Consider the following 17,806-nt stretch of genomic DNA (forward strand, 5'->3'; position numbering starts at 1 on the left):
TTTAACCCTGGCATTGTTTGTCTGCACAACACTGATGATGAGGCTTTCAGAGGGATTCATCATGATAAGGTGTGCATGAAACCATGATGATTGATGTGCTGCGGCCCTGACACATAACCTTTAGTCCTGCTACTCCACACTTGAGAATTACACTTGAGAATTTGCTGAAAGCTACTTTTAGTTTCTTTATACAAAAGGTCTTTTCAAAGTTTGGACAGTTTTTTTTTTTTTTTACATACCAGCCCAGATGAAACCCAGATCAAACTGGTCTACTACTTTAAAACCCCACTTTAGAGCCCCAGTGTTTGTGAATGTAATTTCAATTAGATATCCAAAGTTCCTCTAGTGAACAAACAAGAAGCATTTCAGCATTGAAGTCAGGTGAAAGACATGAAAAATTGTACATAGTATGTTTTCAAAGTGCAAGTCATCAAAGTATCAATATCAGGACAGCCTTATTAGGCAAACTGCGGGCTGGACTGGCACAGGCCGCCAGTTCACATCTAATATATGTATTTGATGTAAGTGAGTGGTATGTAAATGCACTGTATGTAATGCTGTGCTGTGTAAGATACTCACACACTGGTAGAATTGGCCTCTCTGGCCACCGGTGACGAAGCGTTTGCCATCTGGATTCCAGGCCACGCTGGTCAGGCTATCCTCGTGAGACTGACTCATCTTTGTACGTAACTCCCCTGTCTACACAACAGAGTAGAGGAGAGAGAAACTTGACTGAAAAGATCAGACACCACACACTCAACAAAAAACTTAAAATCAGTGTGTTGTAATGTGACCCTCTAATTACGTGAAAAAACAATCTCTTATTGGCTAATACCGTTCTCCCTTCAGGATTGAATGGGTTTGGAAAAGACTAAATGGAATGAGAATACTACAGAGCTTATTAGCCTCTTTTAGCTTGTTCTTTTGGTTTTTCAGTGCACAAACTCTGGCAGCTGTTTACAGGGAAAACGCTCTGCTAAACCCACTGTACACTAGCTGTCCAGCAACAGTGTTCAGAGATCCCAGCAAAAGACTACAATGTTATTATTACAGATATACAGTGGTGTGAAAAAGTGTTTGCCACCTTCCTGATTTCTTATTTTTTTTGCATGTTTATCACACTTAAATGTTTCAGATCATCAAACAAATTTAAATATTAGTCAAAGATAACACAAGTAAACACAAAATGCAGTTTTTAAATGAAGGTAGTTATTATTAAGGGAAAACAAAATCCAAACCTACATGGCCCTGTGTGAAAAAGTGATTGCCCCCTAAACCTAATAACTGGTTGGGCCACCCTTAGCAGCAACAACTGCAACCAAGCGTTTGCGATAACTTGCAATGAGTCTTTTACAGCGCTGTGGAGGAATTTTGGCCCACTCATATTTGCAGAATTGTTGTAATTCAGCCACATTGGAGGGTTTTCGAGCATGAACTGCCTTTTTAATATCATGCCACAGCATCTCAATAGGATTCAGGTCAAGGACGTTGAAGAAGAACAAAATGAAGACTTTGGAGTGGCCTAGTCAGCCATTCAGAGACCCCACAACAACATCCAAAGAACATGATCAATGTACATAAGATAGACTTTGATGAAAATGTGAACCTATCCTTTTACAACAGAGTGCTACAGAAGCTGAGAGAGGTTCAACTTGTGTGGGGGTCAAGTAATTACAGCAAAGAGGGGGAGGGCAGGGGGCCCATGCTGTATAGTGAGCTGACATTTAACAACAGCAACAAATAGACAGTAAGCAGAGTTGTTCCTTTGAACATGAAGAATCAGTTTGGATTACAGTTTGTTTTGAGAGTGTGATAGACGGACTGTAACAGCTGGCTGCTATGGAGAAGTTGGTTGGCTGAATGTTGCACAACCCACTGATTCTAATTATGAGCAAAAAATACATTTGAGTTAGAGCTGCATAGTTAATTGCAGATAATCAAATAATCCCGTAAGCATGTAAGCATTTGTCAATACTAATGTTCAATTTATTTATTTATTTGTATAGCGTCAATTCATAACAGAAGTTATCTCATTGCACTTTTCCTATAGAGCAGGTCTGGACCCAACAAATCCCACTAATATTTTTAATTCAGAGAACTATGAGGTCGACACAAACCTACAATCTTCAATCCATTCTTTTTTTTTATCATAATCTTAGCTGCAGGGGATGAATGACATATGGTGACAGAGCACATAGGATGGAGCGGTGTTATACACTGAAGGCTGAAAAGATCTGATCTTCAACATTATCTTACAGTCAAAAACCTTTAAATCAATTCAATTTCAAGTAAACAATTAAACTGTGAAAAACAAACAATGTCAAAGGCAATAAAATGTGTACAATGAAACACTTTTTCCTATTATTACATAGTTAATGTCTATGATAAAATGCTGCCTTTTCTTGCAGGTGCACTCACCAGTTTTTTAAAGCTTGCACTCAGAAAGTCAGAGTTTGTGAGAAACAAATGAATACATAAATAAAATCATGCAGAATGATCCTAGCTGCCTCAACACAGTTGTGATTGGCCGGTGGCCTGCTGCTGATTTATGTTCACCACACAGCTGACAGCAGTTGTCATTCAATTACTTTTGGCGTTGTTTTACTGGTTGGATTTTTCTAAATGTGGATCACAATTTAGTCAGAGAGGAACGAAGCCAATGACTAACTGAAACGCACTTTCATTCTGCACCTGGGGGAGAGATGTTGTACCTGTACACTCCACAGCCACAGCTCAGAGCAGTCATCAGGACCACAGGCTATCAGATAGGCATCATCAGGGCTCCATGCCAGGTATGAAACACCATAAGCATGACCCTCCAGAGTCTTCATCAACTTCATCTGCTGGGTTTCCTGTCAACCAACAGACAAACCAGTCAATGACCCAGTTATTTCAACTCTCACACACCGACTAATTTTTCCTGCTCCAAAGTGAAATTGGTAAGTAAATGATTGATTACTGCGTCGACGTGCCACACAATGACTGTGGTGTCTTTGGACCCAGTTGCCAGTTTTGTGCCGTCGTTGGAGAACTTGCAGAACCAGACTTCATTGCAGTGTTGAGTGAGAATCTGCTGAGTGTAGCAAGGGAACTGTTTCCTAAAGATTGGGAACACGCACACATTATGCAAATAAAACATAACAGCTTTTATGGTTGGACATTTTGCTTATATGACTGGCGATGATGTAGTTTGAATGATTACATATTTATTGCAGACTTCATCAATACTACACTAATTGGCAATGAGAAATCCCTAATCTGAACTGATTCTAGTTCTATCTATGTAAAAATCATCATAGAGATGAGTATAGACATTTTTTAATGGAATAAATATTGTGTCCACCCAGACACGAATAAAATTCTATGGGCCAAACTGCAAATGCAACTGCAACCATCAAAACCTTTGATGGTTGAATTTTTTTTTTTAAAGCAGAGAAATGTCAAATCAGCCTGGGTGGTACAGTATGTGTGAGTTCTCACCGGCTGCAGGCGTGGTCCAGCAGCAGGGACACAGAGTCTAGTCCACAGTCCAGCTTGGTGTTGTGGTAGAGGCAGCGCTCCCTCTGCAGCTCCACCGCCTGCTTCAGCAGGGTCTGCAGGCGGCGAGGAGGCAGCATCACTGACGGAGGCAGGTACGCTGCACACAAAGAAAGATTCGAATTAGTTCAGTTAGTTAGTTCATATAGTGGCCAACTACAGTAATAAACATCAGAGTATGGAATAACCATAAAGGGAAATTTGACAAACATTTGACAGTCATTTAAGCTGGAATTCTGCTTCTCTAGGCTGAACATTCATGGGGGTTGCTCAGAGACGTTCGCGTGGCTGTTTCTTTTATACTTGTATGTAGTACATTTGTTTTGGTCTCCATTTTGAACCTGCCTCCCAACAGGAGTTGACTCAACCTGTTAGAGACACACTGTATGTGTGTCTCTAACAGGTAGACATTCCTGTCCTCTGTTAGAAGGCGCAGGTGACCGACTATGATGAATAAATGACGTCCACAGTCTTGTCAACAACACTGTCCAGGACTTTATTCCTCTATCATCAGAACATGTGCAACGAACATGTGGAATGGTATCTGGAAATACACAACCAAATGTATATTTGACTATATGTAATGAGGAATACTAAAACAGTAAGGTTCTGGCCTCTCCACATCAACACACTGTAGAATTGGTAGAGTGGTGAACCGGAAAAGGCGATCACCTATTCTGATAAAACAAAGACTGGCATCATACTCTGGTGACAGGTTGTTTAACTGGCTATTAGTAGTAGTTGAAACGAATGGACTTTGAGAAAGTTGTCCAGCTGTGCTTGTTTTAGGAGTTGAATTTCAGTGTCTATGCACCGTGAGGCTGACACGGGAGGCGCAGTCACCCCGTGAAGATACTAGTATGTAGCCTGGATCGAGTCAGCCCATGCATTGTGTTGTGCAGGACTAGGCAGAGAGGAACTGTTGATAACAACATGGGCACAGAATGCAGACTTCCTTAACTCACTTTCATCAATTGTGCCTAGCAGAGGCTGAATGGGCCTGTATTCATGTATCTGTTTAAGGAAGCAAGGGCCTTCATTCCACTGACTTGGTTCAGACAGCTCCAGAAGAGTTTTCCCCTAGGTAATGTCATCCACAGGACTGTGGTCAGATATCACATATCTCCATTTCTCTACCTCAGTCAGTTCCTGTATTTCAGTAATGCTGCAGATATGTCACTGCTCCATAGGCACACTCTGAGGCGTAGCAGAAAACATGCAATTCCACAGAGTAGTTCTGCATTTCAGGTGCAGTGTAGCTGCAGCTTCTCTCCTTCCTCCAGAGTGACTGCACAAGAATTTTAGCTCGTGTTGTGTAGGGCAGTTTATAGCCATATAGCCATAGGGGTCATATTTTGAGGCTAAAATCCTGTAGATGTTACACACTGTGTAGATGGACTGTTGCCTCTGGATAATTTCTGAGCCACTGCCTGACTTCAAACCCACCTGTAGCAATAATAGCATAATTGGCACATCAGGGGCTGCACGTGGTTCAACATGATAATTTTTCCACACTGTGACATAGATCTCTTTGAGAAAGGGAAGGGAACAGTGAGGTTTGAAGGCATGTGGCTTCAGTGGGCTGATGGAGGAAAGTAGCTGGCTCCAGAATAGCCCAGCCGAGCTTTGTATTAACCGTGACAGGGCTACCTAGTGGCCCCACCCATACAAGAGATGTTGGAGTGATGAGCTGTGGGTTGTCTGAGCCAATAAGTAGCATATGCTGTACCCCTTTTGTAGGGATATTTCTTAGGTGGGCATACTTCTGCCGTAGAATGTCATGGGGCAGGATTCTTCAAAATAAGACGGTGTAGTCCCTCATTCGTCCAGGAGTGTTCTATCGTAGAAAAGGTTTCAGTCGTAGTCATCTGGACACTGTTTTCAGAATCAGAAAGCAGAAAACCGTGGATCTGGTTCGGGAACTCGAAAACACAGCCAGGAAATTAGCAGACCACAGGAACCATCTCCGTTTTAATCTAAGATGCAGGCAGAGCAAGATTATTCCCAAGAGCCTACAGATTAAACCACCAGTAAAAGGACACAGAGCAGAGAAGATTTGGAGAAGAAACCTGACCCAGATGCTTAGTGAAAGGATCAGGGAAAACAACTTAAGAATAGACAATTTGAAGAACAGAATAGAATTTTTGCAGAAGAAGTTATCAAGCATTGTCCCAGAAGAAATCCTCAAGAGAGTGATGGACTTTACACAGGTAGCACAGGGTGCACAACATAGGAAGAGCAAGGAGCGGCAAATTAAGAAATTTAACATCCTTTTGAATAAGAAGAATCTAGGAAAGGACCAGCACAACAGGAGATCAGGGACTGAACAAAGTGAGACATGTATTAACAGAAACAATTGGATCAAAAACTTATCAGACCGCATCCTGACACAGGCAGAAAAAGATGTGCTCTCCAAAGGGCTCAACTTTTCAGTTACATCCAACCACATCCCTACAGTGGACTACATCACAGCCACCGAAACAGCCATTAGGAAGAACAAGATGACTGAAGCAGAGGCTGCAGACCTGAGGCTACGTGTCACTGCAACATTAAAGAGTGCCAAACCACCTCCTTCCAACATTACATCCGAAGAGAGGAGGGCACTCTCAGCACTGCAGAAGGATCACAGCATAAACATTCTACCAGCAGACAAGGGTCGCTGCACTGTGATTCTGAACACAGCCGATTATGAAACCAAGGTCAACAACCTTCTTGAAGACACAACCACATATCAAAAACTTAAAAGAGATCCAACCAATGGCTACAAGAAGAAGGTTATAGACTGTCTACAGAAGCTTGAGAAGGAGGAGGTGATAGACAGGCCTCTGTACTACAGACTATACCCTGGGAAGCCATTCCATGCATCTATGGCCTTCCCAAAATTCACAAAGAGAATGTTCCACTCAGACCCATCGTGTGCAGCACAGATTCCATCACATACAACATAGCCAAACATTTGACTACAATCTTGGCTCCGTTGGTGGGGAACACAGTACATCATGTGGAAAACACACAGAAATTTGTGGACAAAGTGAAACATCTCCAGTTGGACCCAGATGACGTTATGGTTTCTTATGATGTAGTGTCCTTGTTCACTTGCATCCCAACCTCAGAAGCAGTGTCAGCGGTGATGAGAAGACTGCAGGAGGACTCCACCTTGCAGCAAAGGACCAAGCTTACACCTGAACACATATGTAAACTATTAGACATCTGTCTCAACACAACCTACTTCCAATTCGGGGACACTTCTACAGACAGATTCACGGTTGTGCTATGGGCTCTCCGGTCTCTCCCATTGTGGCCAACCTGTACATGGAACAGTTTGAGAAGAAGGCATTATCCTCGTTCCCGGGCACACCACCAAGTCATTGGTACCGTTACGTGGATGACACCTTTGTGAAAATCAAAAAACAAGACTTGGAAGCGTTCTCAGAGCATATTAATACGGTGGACCCCAACATCAAGTTCACCCGTGAGGATGCAAAAGAGAACCGCTTGGCCTTTCTTGATTGTTCTACTCTCAGAGGAGAGGACGGAAAGCTCCAGATAGAAGTGTACAGGAAACCAACACATACGGATCAATACCTGCTCTTTGACTCACACCATCCATTACAGCACAAGCTGGGTGTAATCCGGACATTACAGCACAGAGCCAAAGAAGTGCCCACAGGCTCAGAGGGTAAGAAGAAAGAGGAAAGGCATGTCCAGAATGCACTCTCAGCCTGTGGTTATCCTACTTGGGCTATCAACAAAGTTAAAAGAGCCAAAAACAGGACAAAAGTGTAACTGAACCAAGAAGGAACGGTGTCTCCATTCCTTATGTGTCTGGACTGTCTGAAAAACTACAAAGGATCTTTAGACAGCACGATGTTCCTGTCTTCTTTAAACCAGGCAACACTTTAAGACAGAAACTCGTTCACCCTAAGGACAGGTTACCCACACAGAAACAGAGCAATGTTGTCTACTCCATTCAGTGCAGTGAGGAAAACTGCAAAGAACGGTACATAGGCGAAACCAAACAGCCATTTCACAGAAGACTTTATCAGCACAGACGACACGCTAACTCAGGATTACAGAGCGCTGTGCATTTGCATTTAAAAGCTACAAACCACACATTTGAAGACAGCGAGGTGAAGATTCTTAGTAGAGAGAAGAGTTGGTTTGAACGGGGCGTCAAGGAAGCCATTTTTGTGAAGAAAGAGAACCCCTCTTTGAACAGAAATGGTGGTCTGAGATTTAATCTGCCCAAAGTCTATCAGAGTGTATTATCACCTTGGTCACGCCTATCACATGCTAATCAGGCACTTAGCAGTGATGAAGTAGATGCAGCCAGAGAACAATAGGCCTGATTACTGATTACTGGGCCATCTTGAAACTATTAGGTCAGTTTCAGGTGAAACTAGCTATTTACAGATACTCAGGCAGATTCCTTCCTGAAGGCAGGGCTTATGTAACTCAGAGTAGTTTAAATTTCCAGTTCCCGTCAAATTTTTTCACAATTGAGAATGACTTCCGGATGGGAGCCGAAACGTCTTGATTCTGAAAACAGTGTCCAGATGACTACGACTGAAACCTTTTCTACGATGGGGCAGGATTGTTTGGCAAGATTTAGCTCCTTGGCAGTGAAGGCATTGCTGATGTGATGTCTGATTTGAGGGAACCCTGGAGTAGACACTTCAAGTGACACAGATGTTCCTTGCAGCTCTGAAACCTCCTGCCTGATAGATCTGAGTTTGAGTGACTCCTCCACTCTCTCCAGTTGCAGTTAAAGAACTTCATCTAAGCGAATGATGGTCCTTTCTGACCCGTTGTCCAGGATAGCATGTGTGGATAGTGTTCTGCCTTTACTGTGGAGTTTGACAGGCACCGCCTTTAACATTACTCGGCCAGAATGTGTGGCTTGATCTAAATAAATCATGCTGGATGCTCTTATTTGTGCTGGAGGCTGTTTCATAAAGAATCTTCAGATGTTCTCCACAGATGGCACAGGTTTTTCAGCTGATATCCTTTTCCACACCTAAAGACCCTCCATCCAGGGTGTTAAGCAGTCCAACAAGGCTATTGCCGGACAGGCCCAAGTTCTCAAAGCTCTGTGCATCTTCTGGCTTCACCACAGGTGCACTAAGGACACTGCTAAGGACACCTTGGGTCTTCCATAGCGCTGCAGTATCTGCATGGCCTTTGTGTATGGCATGGGATCATAGACACACCTCTTAGCTATTAGAAATGCACTGGGAAATTTGAGCATCTAGCTGTACTTGGAATTTATAGTCCTCAGACAAGTGAGGGCGTTGACCCAGTACACCGTCCAGTCCTTTCTTCAGAAGCAGGAAATCATTCTCTTTCCCAGTTGTGAAATTAATTAGCTTGGGCTTCGGAATCTCATAGTAGGAGGATATTGCCATCTCCATCAAGTTTGGCATCTGGGCTGTTGGCTGGAACTTAAGAGTGCAGTGGCAAAGGATGTGGCATTGCCTGGGGAAGAGTTCTGAGAGCTGATAGGGTGATGCAGATACGTGTAGATATCTCGAGGCCCAGCAGCTGGCAATATTCCTTGTGATGGAGCTGAGTGCTGAAACACAGACTGTTGGTCTGTGAGCAGTGTGGGAGGCTGCGGCTGCGGCTGCAGAACTGGATGCTGCCCCATAGGAGGTGGGTTGATGCTGAAAAGCTGGATGTCTCCCTTGTAGAAGAGGATGTAGTCGTGCTGCTAGCTGGTGTATGCTGGACGTCACTGCAGGCCTGTGCAGGGACTACTGTCCAGGATTTGGTTGTGTCTGAGGAGAAACAGGTTGCCAAACAACAGGAGGAGGAGGAGGCAGGCGGGTCAGGCAGGCAGATGAAGAAGCAGAAGCAGAGATTAATGGAGAAGGGACATGGTGAGCTGGGGAAAGAAACCCAGGAGGCAGTCGGACTGGAGCCCCTGTCTTGTCAACAACACTGTCCAGGACTTTATTATATATTTGACTATATGTAATGAGGAATACTAAAACAGTAAGGTTCTGGCCTCTCCACATCAACACACTGTAGAATTGGTAGAGTGGTGAACCGGAAAAGGCGATCACCTATTCTGATAAAACAAAGACTGGCATCATACTCTGGTGACAGGTTGTTTAACTGGCTATTAGTAGTAGTTGAAACGAATGGACTTTGAGAAAGTTGTCCAGCTGTGCTTGTTTTAAAATAATAAATTAATATATGTAATGAGGAATACTAAAACACTAACGTTCTGGCCTCTCCACATCAACATACTGTATTGTACTGCTGGGGAAGCCGGAATCGACCCGCCAAACTTCCGATTAGTGGACGACCCGCTCTGCCAAAAGTAACACTACTACATCCAGACTGAGAAAAGCACCATGCCTTGTGCTGCCTTGTGGTCTCCAGTGCCAGCTTAAAATATTGCTCAGTGTTAGCCTTATGTTTTAGTAATATCTGCAATATTTGGGACATGGCCTTACAACCATTTAATCACAACAAGAACAATGATAAGTGCCAACTTACAGTTTCATGCACGCATACACATGTCCACAAAACAAAAGAACAACCCCCAGTCCGTAGTCAGTTCAGTGTGGATCCGACCGGACCGATCCTGCCCATACAGACCAGGTGCAAGATGGTTTAGTCCAGAACTGTCACTGCTAGGGGTGATGTGGAATAGTCCAAGTCACGGCAGAAACAGGGGGTATTATACACAGCCAATCAACTTGCTTGACGCACAGATCCGCACAACACCTTTTTTGTATGTGTCTGCTGCGCTGCAAGCCTCTGCGAACACCCTTCTCTGCATAGGTCCGCAGAGACGTTTATGTGTATCTTCAGAGAAGCAGAATTCCAGCCAGCTGTCGAAACTGTCAAGATATTTGTACATGTACAACAAGCAACATGAGGTGTTTCCAGTCTGTGTTGTTACACATGGTGTAAATATTAACCAAGACAATGGGAAAATGTTGAAAAAAATTACTGTTCTGTGGAAAGTTTACATTTTCCCTTTTGTTTTATTCAATCTATTAAAAAAAGAATAAGTGAGAAAAAGTTTTTAAATGACTACCTTTCTATCATATTTTTATGATATATATTATCAAGCTAATATTGTATACCAATATCATTATAGCCAAGATTAACATGCTACTAAATGTTCTTTTTTGCACAGATTGACGTAACTCTTGTAAAATTCTCTGTTTTGGAAAATGAGCAAAAATCTGATTTCAATGTGTATAAGAGAGATTATTTTCATAAAGTGTGCATATAATCCAAATGAATCATATCAATGAACTGTACTTATATAGCGCCTTTCTAGTCTTCCCACCACTCAAAGCGTTTCACCCCATTCACACACAGATGGCACAGCCTTCAGGAGCAATTTGGGGTTCAGTGTCTTGCCCAAGGACACTTCGACACGCGGGCCGGGGGAAGCCGCGATCGAACCGCCGACCTTCCCGCTCTACCACTAAGCCACAGCCATATATAATCTAGACAGGAAACAAATGCTGATGTCATGAAGGAAGCAGCTGCAGGATTTCAGGGTGGGTTAGAGAAGCACCATTTTCAAACACATACTATACATGAGAATTACCCACTGCTGTTAATGCTGCTGCTGCTGCTGTAAAGTCAATGTACGGACATACAGTATATGGCAATGACAGTTCAAAGGGAGCGTTAACTATATACAGTAGAATAACTATGAGGTGTGAGTCAGACTGCACTCACTCTGGAGCTTGTCCAGCAGCTTTGTTCGGGATGCCGTGCCTTTGCCTTCCCACTCTGCTTTAGCGCGCAGGTCCTCTGCATGACTGCACATCAGGTACCTTCAAAACACATGATGATATTTTCACACCTGCTTTTAAAGTGAGCTTACACAAATGTATCACTTTCTCAGCGTATCGATCTGGGCCTGTCCTGTCATGTATCTTATATAATAAAAGCTCCTCCTTCACAATTACTGCATAAAAAAACAAGCAGGAAAATGACATTATATGTTCAATAGTAGACCAACACCGGTTTCACTTTTCCTACTTATTGTTGCCATTACTGCCCATGAAAAATATAAAGCCATCAGTGAATCTGCCAAGTATATATTTGGCCAGCTTTAAAAATTAGGACATTTTTGATTGTTTTCAGTTGTATCATCTTCACAGCGTTAGAGTGAGGAAAATATGCCAAAGGTACACACACAATATTGGCTTTTGGGATGTTGGTCAATTTGGTGCAGAGCTCGATATCTCAGCACCTACAGGCCACAGTGTCATGTCAAGAATATCCACCACATGCTAAATTTGCTGTGGATGTTCCTGGTCCCCTGAACACAGGCTTACTGGGAATTCCTCATCAAAAGCAAGATGTCAGCAGTGTGTAAGCACTGAAAGCTAAACTTGAACATTAGCACAACGAGCAACATTGCACATTGAAAGTGTAGTGAAATTCTCTCTGTAAATGATAACTCTGCTTCCATCGACATTCCAGAGTATGTCTCAGCTTCCCTGTCTGCTAATGAACTGACCCGCTCAGGATGTGGATACGCTCTGTGTTGTACTTGAGAGGAGTGAGCTCGGCTCTGAGGACCTGCAGGGCCTCCAGAACCTTCCCATCCTCCAGATACTCTAGATACTTCTGCTGCAGCAGCAGGAACTTCATCCGCTGTACAGGAAGACAAGGAGAGGACAAGGCTAAAAATAGCAAATAAGGACATTAGTCATCACAGGCCATTATCTATTATCAGAATCCCAGTACTTCATTACCAACACACATGATTGAATTGAGTGGGGTTTTTTAAACATTCCCCAATTGTGTTCTGTACATTTGGTGAATGTTTACGAAAGAGTCCAGCAGTCAATAAAAGCCTGTGTGAAACCTGTTCTTTCTGAGCATCACATGGCTGGAACACACTTCCAACTCATTTGAGAGAGTACTAACCTGTTGGACATTTGCTGTAAAGTTGAAAATGTGGTTATTGGATGAAAAATGGGAGAAGATGATGTGAAACAAAAACAGACTTTGGAAAAAGGCCAATCTGAAATAAAAACTGCTGGATTGAAATAAAAATGAACCTGCAGTAAACTGTGACAAACATTTCAGAATATTAAACCGAGCTTTAAAAATGTATTGGACTACTACACAATTTCAGGGCTATATTTTGTATTTATTCATATGCTTATTCATTTTATAATGTCTTATTTATTTATCTAATTTTGAACACTTTGGGGTTCCACAGTACTGTACATTCTTCTTGACAATACCGTACATCTGCACAACATCTGGACTGCGATCATATGTTAACCTAACACTAAGGCTGGACTACCAACCATGCAATGCAGACAACTGTCCTGTGGCCCTACAAGTCCACCTGTATAAAAATCTGGTTCTAAAACATTTGTGCTGACATGTAGCCAATTCTTACTGTAAATTAACGGTAATCAAATTACCACATAACAGGTATTCCAACATAGAAAACGCTGCACAGAAACTGAGAGGAACGGAGGTTTAATGGGGGCCCCTCTGATCTGCAGACACAGTGAGTGAAGCCTCTCTGTGTTCTGGTTGAGGCTCACACTTTGGGTTTTACTTCTTTCCTGCTCATTTCATCTCGACCAGTACTGTGTAGACAGAGTGAACACACTGAACACATCCAGAACGAACCAATTATCACTGAGTGTGTGTATCAGACCACTGAGCACCAGTACCAGGATGCCTTCACACTCTTTAATGATTTGTAGTCTTAACGTGCTTGATAGATTTTTGTTCTCGAAGCAGACATAAAATACTCATTGAAGTTGTGTTTTTCCTGTGAAACTGCTTGATGGTTTCCCTTTTTTACTGTGTGGTCCTGACACAAACTCGAGCACTAATTACTGGTGGTTTCTTTGATTTTGGCCCTATATTCAGAGCTTTGCATGCTCATGGCTGCAGGGGTTGTGCATTTGTTGATGAGACAAGACAGCATTAGAGACAAAACTGTCTGTCAGTGGTCTGAGGATTGCTGGGCTTGCCACTTACCACTATAGCACTTGGAGAATGCATCAATGCCTTCAGCTCATTCAGATCACTCTCGGCCTGAATAAAGTGAGGGGAAAAGCATAAATAGTTTCACTATTGATGAACGCATTACTAGACAAACACTGAATAAGATTTCAAGCACAGAAAAAATCTTTTTTAGCAAATTAAATTCATATGATTTCCTCTACTAAATGCAGTGCAGAGATTACTGTTATAAAAGACTCCTAAGAGTATGAATTTGCATTTCAGATAAGTTGGTTCCACCTTGTCCCACTCTCCTTCCATGACATGATTGCGAAACTTAGTGGCAGAGGGGTGCTCCAGTCTGCAGCCAGACTCCTGCATCAGGAGGTCCACCGTCTGACTGTGAACAACGTACACAGCAGAGCGAAAATCAATTCACATCATAATCAATGGCCTAGGAATGCCTCAGCAGTCATGATCAATGTTTAATACAATTAGCTACAACAGCACAGTCTTGCCATGTGAACACCTGATAAACACCATATGACCTGTGACACTAACACAGATTAGAGTTTGTAATCTATCTGTCTATAAGCAGTGACAAAGAGATGAGGAAAACAGGTGGGTGGAGCAAAAATTCATGCTTTTTATTAAATAATCATTTAACTGACAGAAAATTAATCGACAACAGTTTTGATATTCATTTAATGGTTCACGTCATTTATCAAGCAAAAATGCCAATCAATCTTTGGTTGACCTAAAGTAACCTAAAGATACATTGTAAAGTATCTTTAGGTTTTGGACTGTTGCTTTCACAAAGTAAGACATTTGAAGATGTCACACTGAGCTCTGAAAACTAGACTAAACAATGAATTGGTTCATCTGGGGGGAAAACATCAACAGATTAACCAATAATTCTTTTGTTAGAAATCTCACTCCTATGGTGGTTCATTCCGTCACATTTAAACTACAGTACATAGTACTGTATGTGCTTACAGCAGTGGTGGAAGAAGTACTCAGTTCATCACCGTGTAATAAATGAAATAACATTTAAAAGTTAACTAAAGTAAAAGTAACAAACAAAGTATTAGCATCAAAATACATTAACAGTACCAACAGTAAAAGCACTGGTTAGGCCCACTTCAGAATAATGGAGGTTATATTAATGGATTATAATCACTTTAATGCTGCAGCTGGTAAGGGTGGAGCTCATTTGAATGACTTTATATACTGCTGTGTAGCTTAATCTATAAGAAATAATAATATTGTATTTATTGTTAATATTTTGCATTAATAATTGGAATCTGTAAAGTAACTAAATCTATCAAATAAATGTAGCAGAGTCAAAAGTACAATATTAGCCTCCGAACTGTAGTGGAGTAGAAGTATAAAGCAGCAGAAACTACTAACCCTGACCCCTGCATTGATCTCCCAGTGTGCCAATCACAAAACTCATCTTCTGATCCGTGGGAGGGAACCCATGCCAAACTCCGTTCAAAAATCAAGCAATTTTGAGCCGAATTACTTTTTTGGCCAAACTTGAGAATTGTTTCATTAATGTTTAAGAGCAGTTCTTCACTGTGGCGAACGTGTGGTCCACCAAGCTGACTTCGACTGCGAAGCCACGCTTACTGTCCCCGTCCTCCAGGACGTTCAGTTTAACAACGAGCGACAAAACTAGTTTAAATTCCATCCAAAACGCTGCCGGTCCGGGGCTTGTCCCCCACTGCGGACCGCCGGCCAGACCTGTGAGGCCTGCGGACTCGGACAGCATCAACCTGCCTCGTCGTCCAAATGACATGTGGGATGTTTTCCTCCCTACACTCGGGAGGAGACAACATGTCCACAGGTCATCGTGACTGTCCCGACTGCATGATGGACTGGAGTAAGACAGGTCACCTGACAGGCTCGCCTGGCTGACAACACAGTGGCTGGCTCACTTACTTGAGACCTAAATCGTGTAAATGTTGTCCTATCAGCCTGATGACATCCTCCTCACACTGAGACAGACGCTTCTTCTTTTTGACGCCCGAGTTGGCATCCGACGTGCTGCTGGTGTTGTTGGACGCAGGCTGGGCTGACACTCCGTTGTTGCTGCTGACAGGGTTTCCATTGTTGGTGACTGACACGAGTCCGTTGGAGTGAGCTACTCCGGTGGAGGACGACTCACCGTTCTGCTCACCGTTTCGGCAGGACAGTTCCGAATCTGGCTCCTGTGCTGTCCCGTTAGCCTGCATGTTACCACGGTTTATGCAGGTGACACGATGTGTATATAAACGAATGTCAGACGCAACGGGACACTGCGGGGACAACAAAACCACCGTTACAGCCGCCGACAGGCCCGCTGACCCAGATGCAGCCCCGAACTGCCCTGTTCCCCCCTGCAGCCGAGTCTCGGTGTTTGTTTCGCGGCGGTGGCGGCGACGATAACCCGGTTTTCGACTCGGACGACGATGAAACGGAGGCAAGAGTTATTTCGACAGCCGCATTTTGTGAAATTCGGTGGTATTTGGCGCTGTCAGGTCCCGCAGAGCCGCGTTGAAGTTGTTGGGTAGAGCTTGTTATTGTTGCTCTCAGACAGCTGCAGCCCTGTTATGGACATACGCAGTGACGTCAGCGGAAATTCCTTCACGTCTGGTCGCGCGGGCTGCGTCGCCCTCAGGGGGCGCTGTTCGCGCTGTTCGCGCTGTCCGCCGCTATTTTTCAGGCTTGGCCTACAGTCGCCTGCACAATCAAAATTAAACTCCTGCGTAGCCAGTTTTGAATTTCAGGTCTTAATCAAAATCATGCTGATACTGTGGTATTTATGTATTTCATTGTCAGCCCATCAAACCACTGCTGTTATCACAAGGTTCAAGGTACATTTATTTTCACAATGAAATGACAGTTGTAGCTCCCTTCAGCTACACACACAGAACATATAAACAAATATTTAAATTTAGAATCGAATAAAAATAAAAACACTATATACAATTACTTATATACAAGGTTGTGGTATGGTAATGTGAAAAACCAGCATAACAGAAAGTCCCATGTCATTTATTTAAAGTGGAGTATGGGTGTGTGGCACACACACCTAAGGCCCACTCGCTCAGACCATTATTGCTTCTTGATATTCGTGCTATGCCTGCAGTAATACTTATACAGAAAAAGATTTATTCAAATGTGAACATAAATAATTAATTTAATGTGAAGATGAAACCTTTTCAGACAAGAATTAAAGATGACTTCAATCTCATTCATGGCACTGGTGCACACACATTACCATTCACTGGCAATTTTTATGTTTCTGACAATACATTTTCAGAGGAGTTTGTTCATGTTGCCGTGAGCAGTTATCTCACAGATCCAATCCTTTGTGCCCTTTGCAAGTGTCTCACTGAACCTGCCACTGTTGGGGCTGCAGGTACACTTAGAGGCATGGCATCATAATTAGGCGAATATTTCATCCACATAAAATAACAGTTGAAAACTAGTGAGGATGAGAGCTGTGAAGTGAATTTTGGACCCATATGATCAAATTCAGATACTTGAATCCTTTTTTAAAACTAGTTTTGGGGCATTTTATGCCTTTGTGGTTCATGGGTAGCATTTTAACCCTAGGCTATCAGGGTGCCCCTTTAATGCAGTATTTCTTGCAGAAAATGTTAGCTTTTGCTATAAATATATTAATACCATGAAAATACACTCAACTAGGACAAACATTTTAGTACATTTCTTACATTACTTATCTTCTGTCCCTCTAGTTGCTTACTGCACGTGCACTTTCAGATTTGTACCCACAGCTGTATATTTTGTTAATTATTATTACTACTACTATCTGATACCTCTACATTATTTTTTGTAGTATTAGAGTAACTCATATTCTTGTAGTATTACCTATCTATGTATAGATTCATTATATAGTGAGGTATATAGTAATGTTAAGCATATTACAAGGTACTGTCATCACATATATATTTACAGTTTGAGTATGGTCCTTGTTTTTAGTTCAGTTTCTAGTTAAATATTTCTCTTTTGTTTTCTTTTTTATTATCTACCCCTTTTTGACTGTCCTTGTGTTGTTTGCTATGTGATTTATGTGACTTGGCTGCTGTGATGATTTACCACTGACATCAGTAAAGTTCTCTCCCTCAAAGCGCCCCCGTTTCTTTTCAAAGCTAAATGTATTAAGCTTATAAGCATGTTCGAATTAATGACAATTCAAGCAGCAGCCGTGATGTCAAAGCTTTAGCCTTTACACTTTATTACAGCTGAAATGTTTGACTGATTCATCAGCTGATGCTCTAGTCAGCCAAACGCAGAGATGTTG

The 17,806-nt window shown here is 42.5% G+C and overlaps 1 protein-coding gene across 5 annotated transcripts in view; it reads right to left on the reverse strand.

The window, feature by feature from the left end:
* Positions 1-16,255, reverse strand: part of wdr26a (WD repeat domain 26a) — a 29,391-nt gene extending 13,136 nt beyond the window's left edge. The window contains exons 1-9 of one of the 5 annotated variants that reach the window (XM_044206501.1): positions 15,439-16,255; positions 13,795-13,894; positions 13,531-13,587; positions 12,038-12,174; positions 11,248-11,345; positions 3,481-3,637; positions 2,960-3,098; positions 2,712-2,852; positions 580-699 (exon numbers count right to left, since the gene is read on the reverse strand). In XM_044206501.1, coding sequence (XP_044062436.1) covers positions 580-699; positions 2,712-2,852; positions 2,960-3,098; positions 3,481-3,637; positions 11,248-11,345; positions 12,038-12,174; positions 13,531-13,587; positions 13,795-13,894; positions 15,439-15,731 — 1,242 coding nt within the window. In that variant the 5' untranslated portion in view covers positions 15,732-16,255. The other 4 variants (XM_044206505.1, XM_044206506.1, XM_044206507.1 and 1 more) reach the window with 4 other exon arrangements.
* Positions 16,256-17,806: the final 1,551 nt, after the last annotated feature.

Source organism: Siniperca chuatsi, linkage group LG9 (genome assembly GCF_020085105.1).
Source record: "Siniperca chuatsi isolate FFG_IHB_CAS linkage group LG9, ASM2008510v1, whole genome shotgun sequence".
In the NCBI taxonomy this organism is placed as follows: Eukaryota; Metazoa; Chordata; class Actinopteri; order Centrarchiformes; family Sinipercidae; genus Siniperca; species Siniperca chuatsi.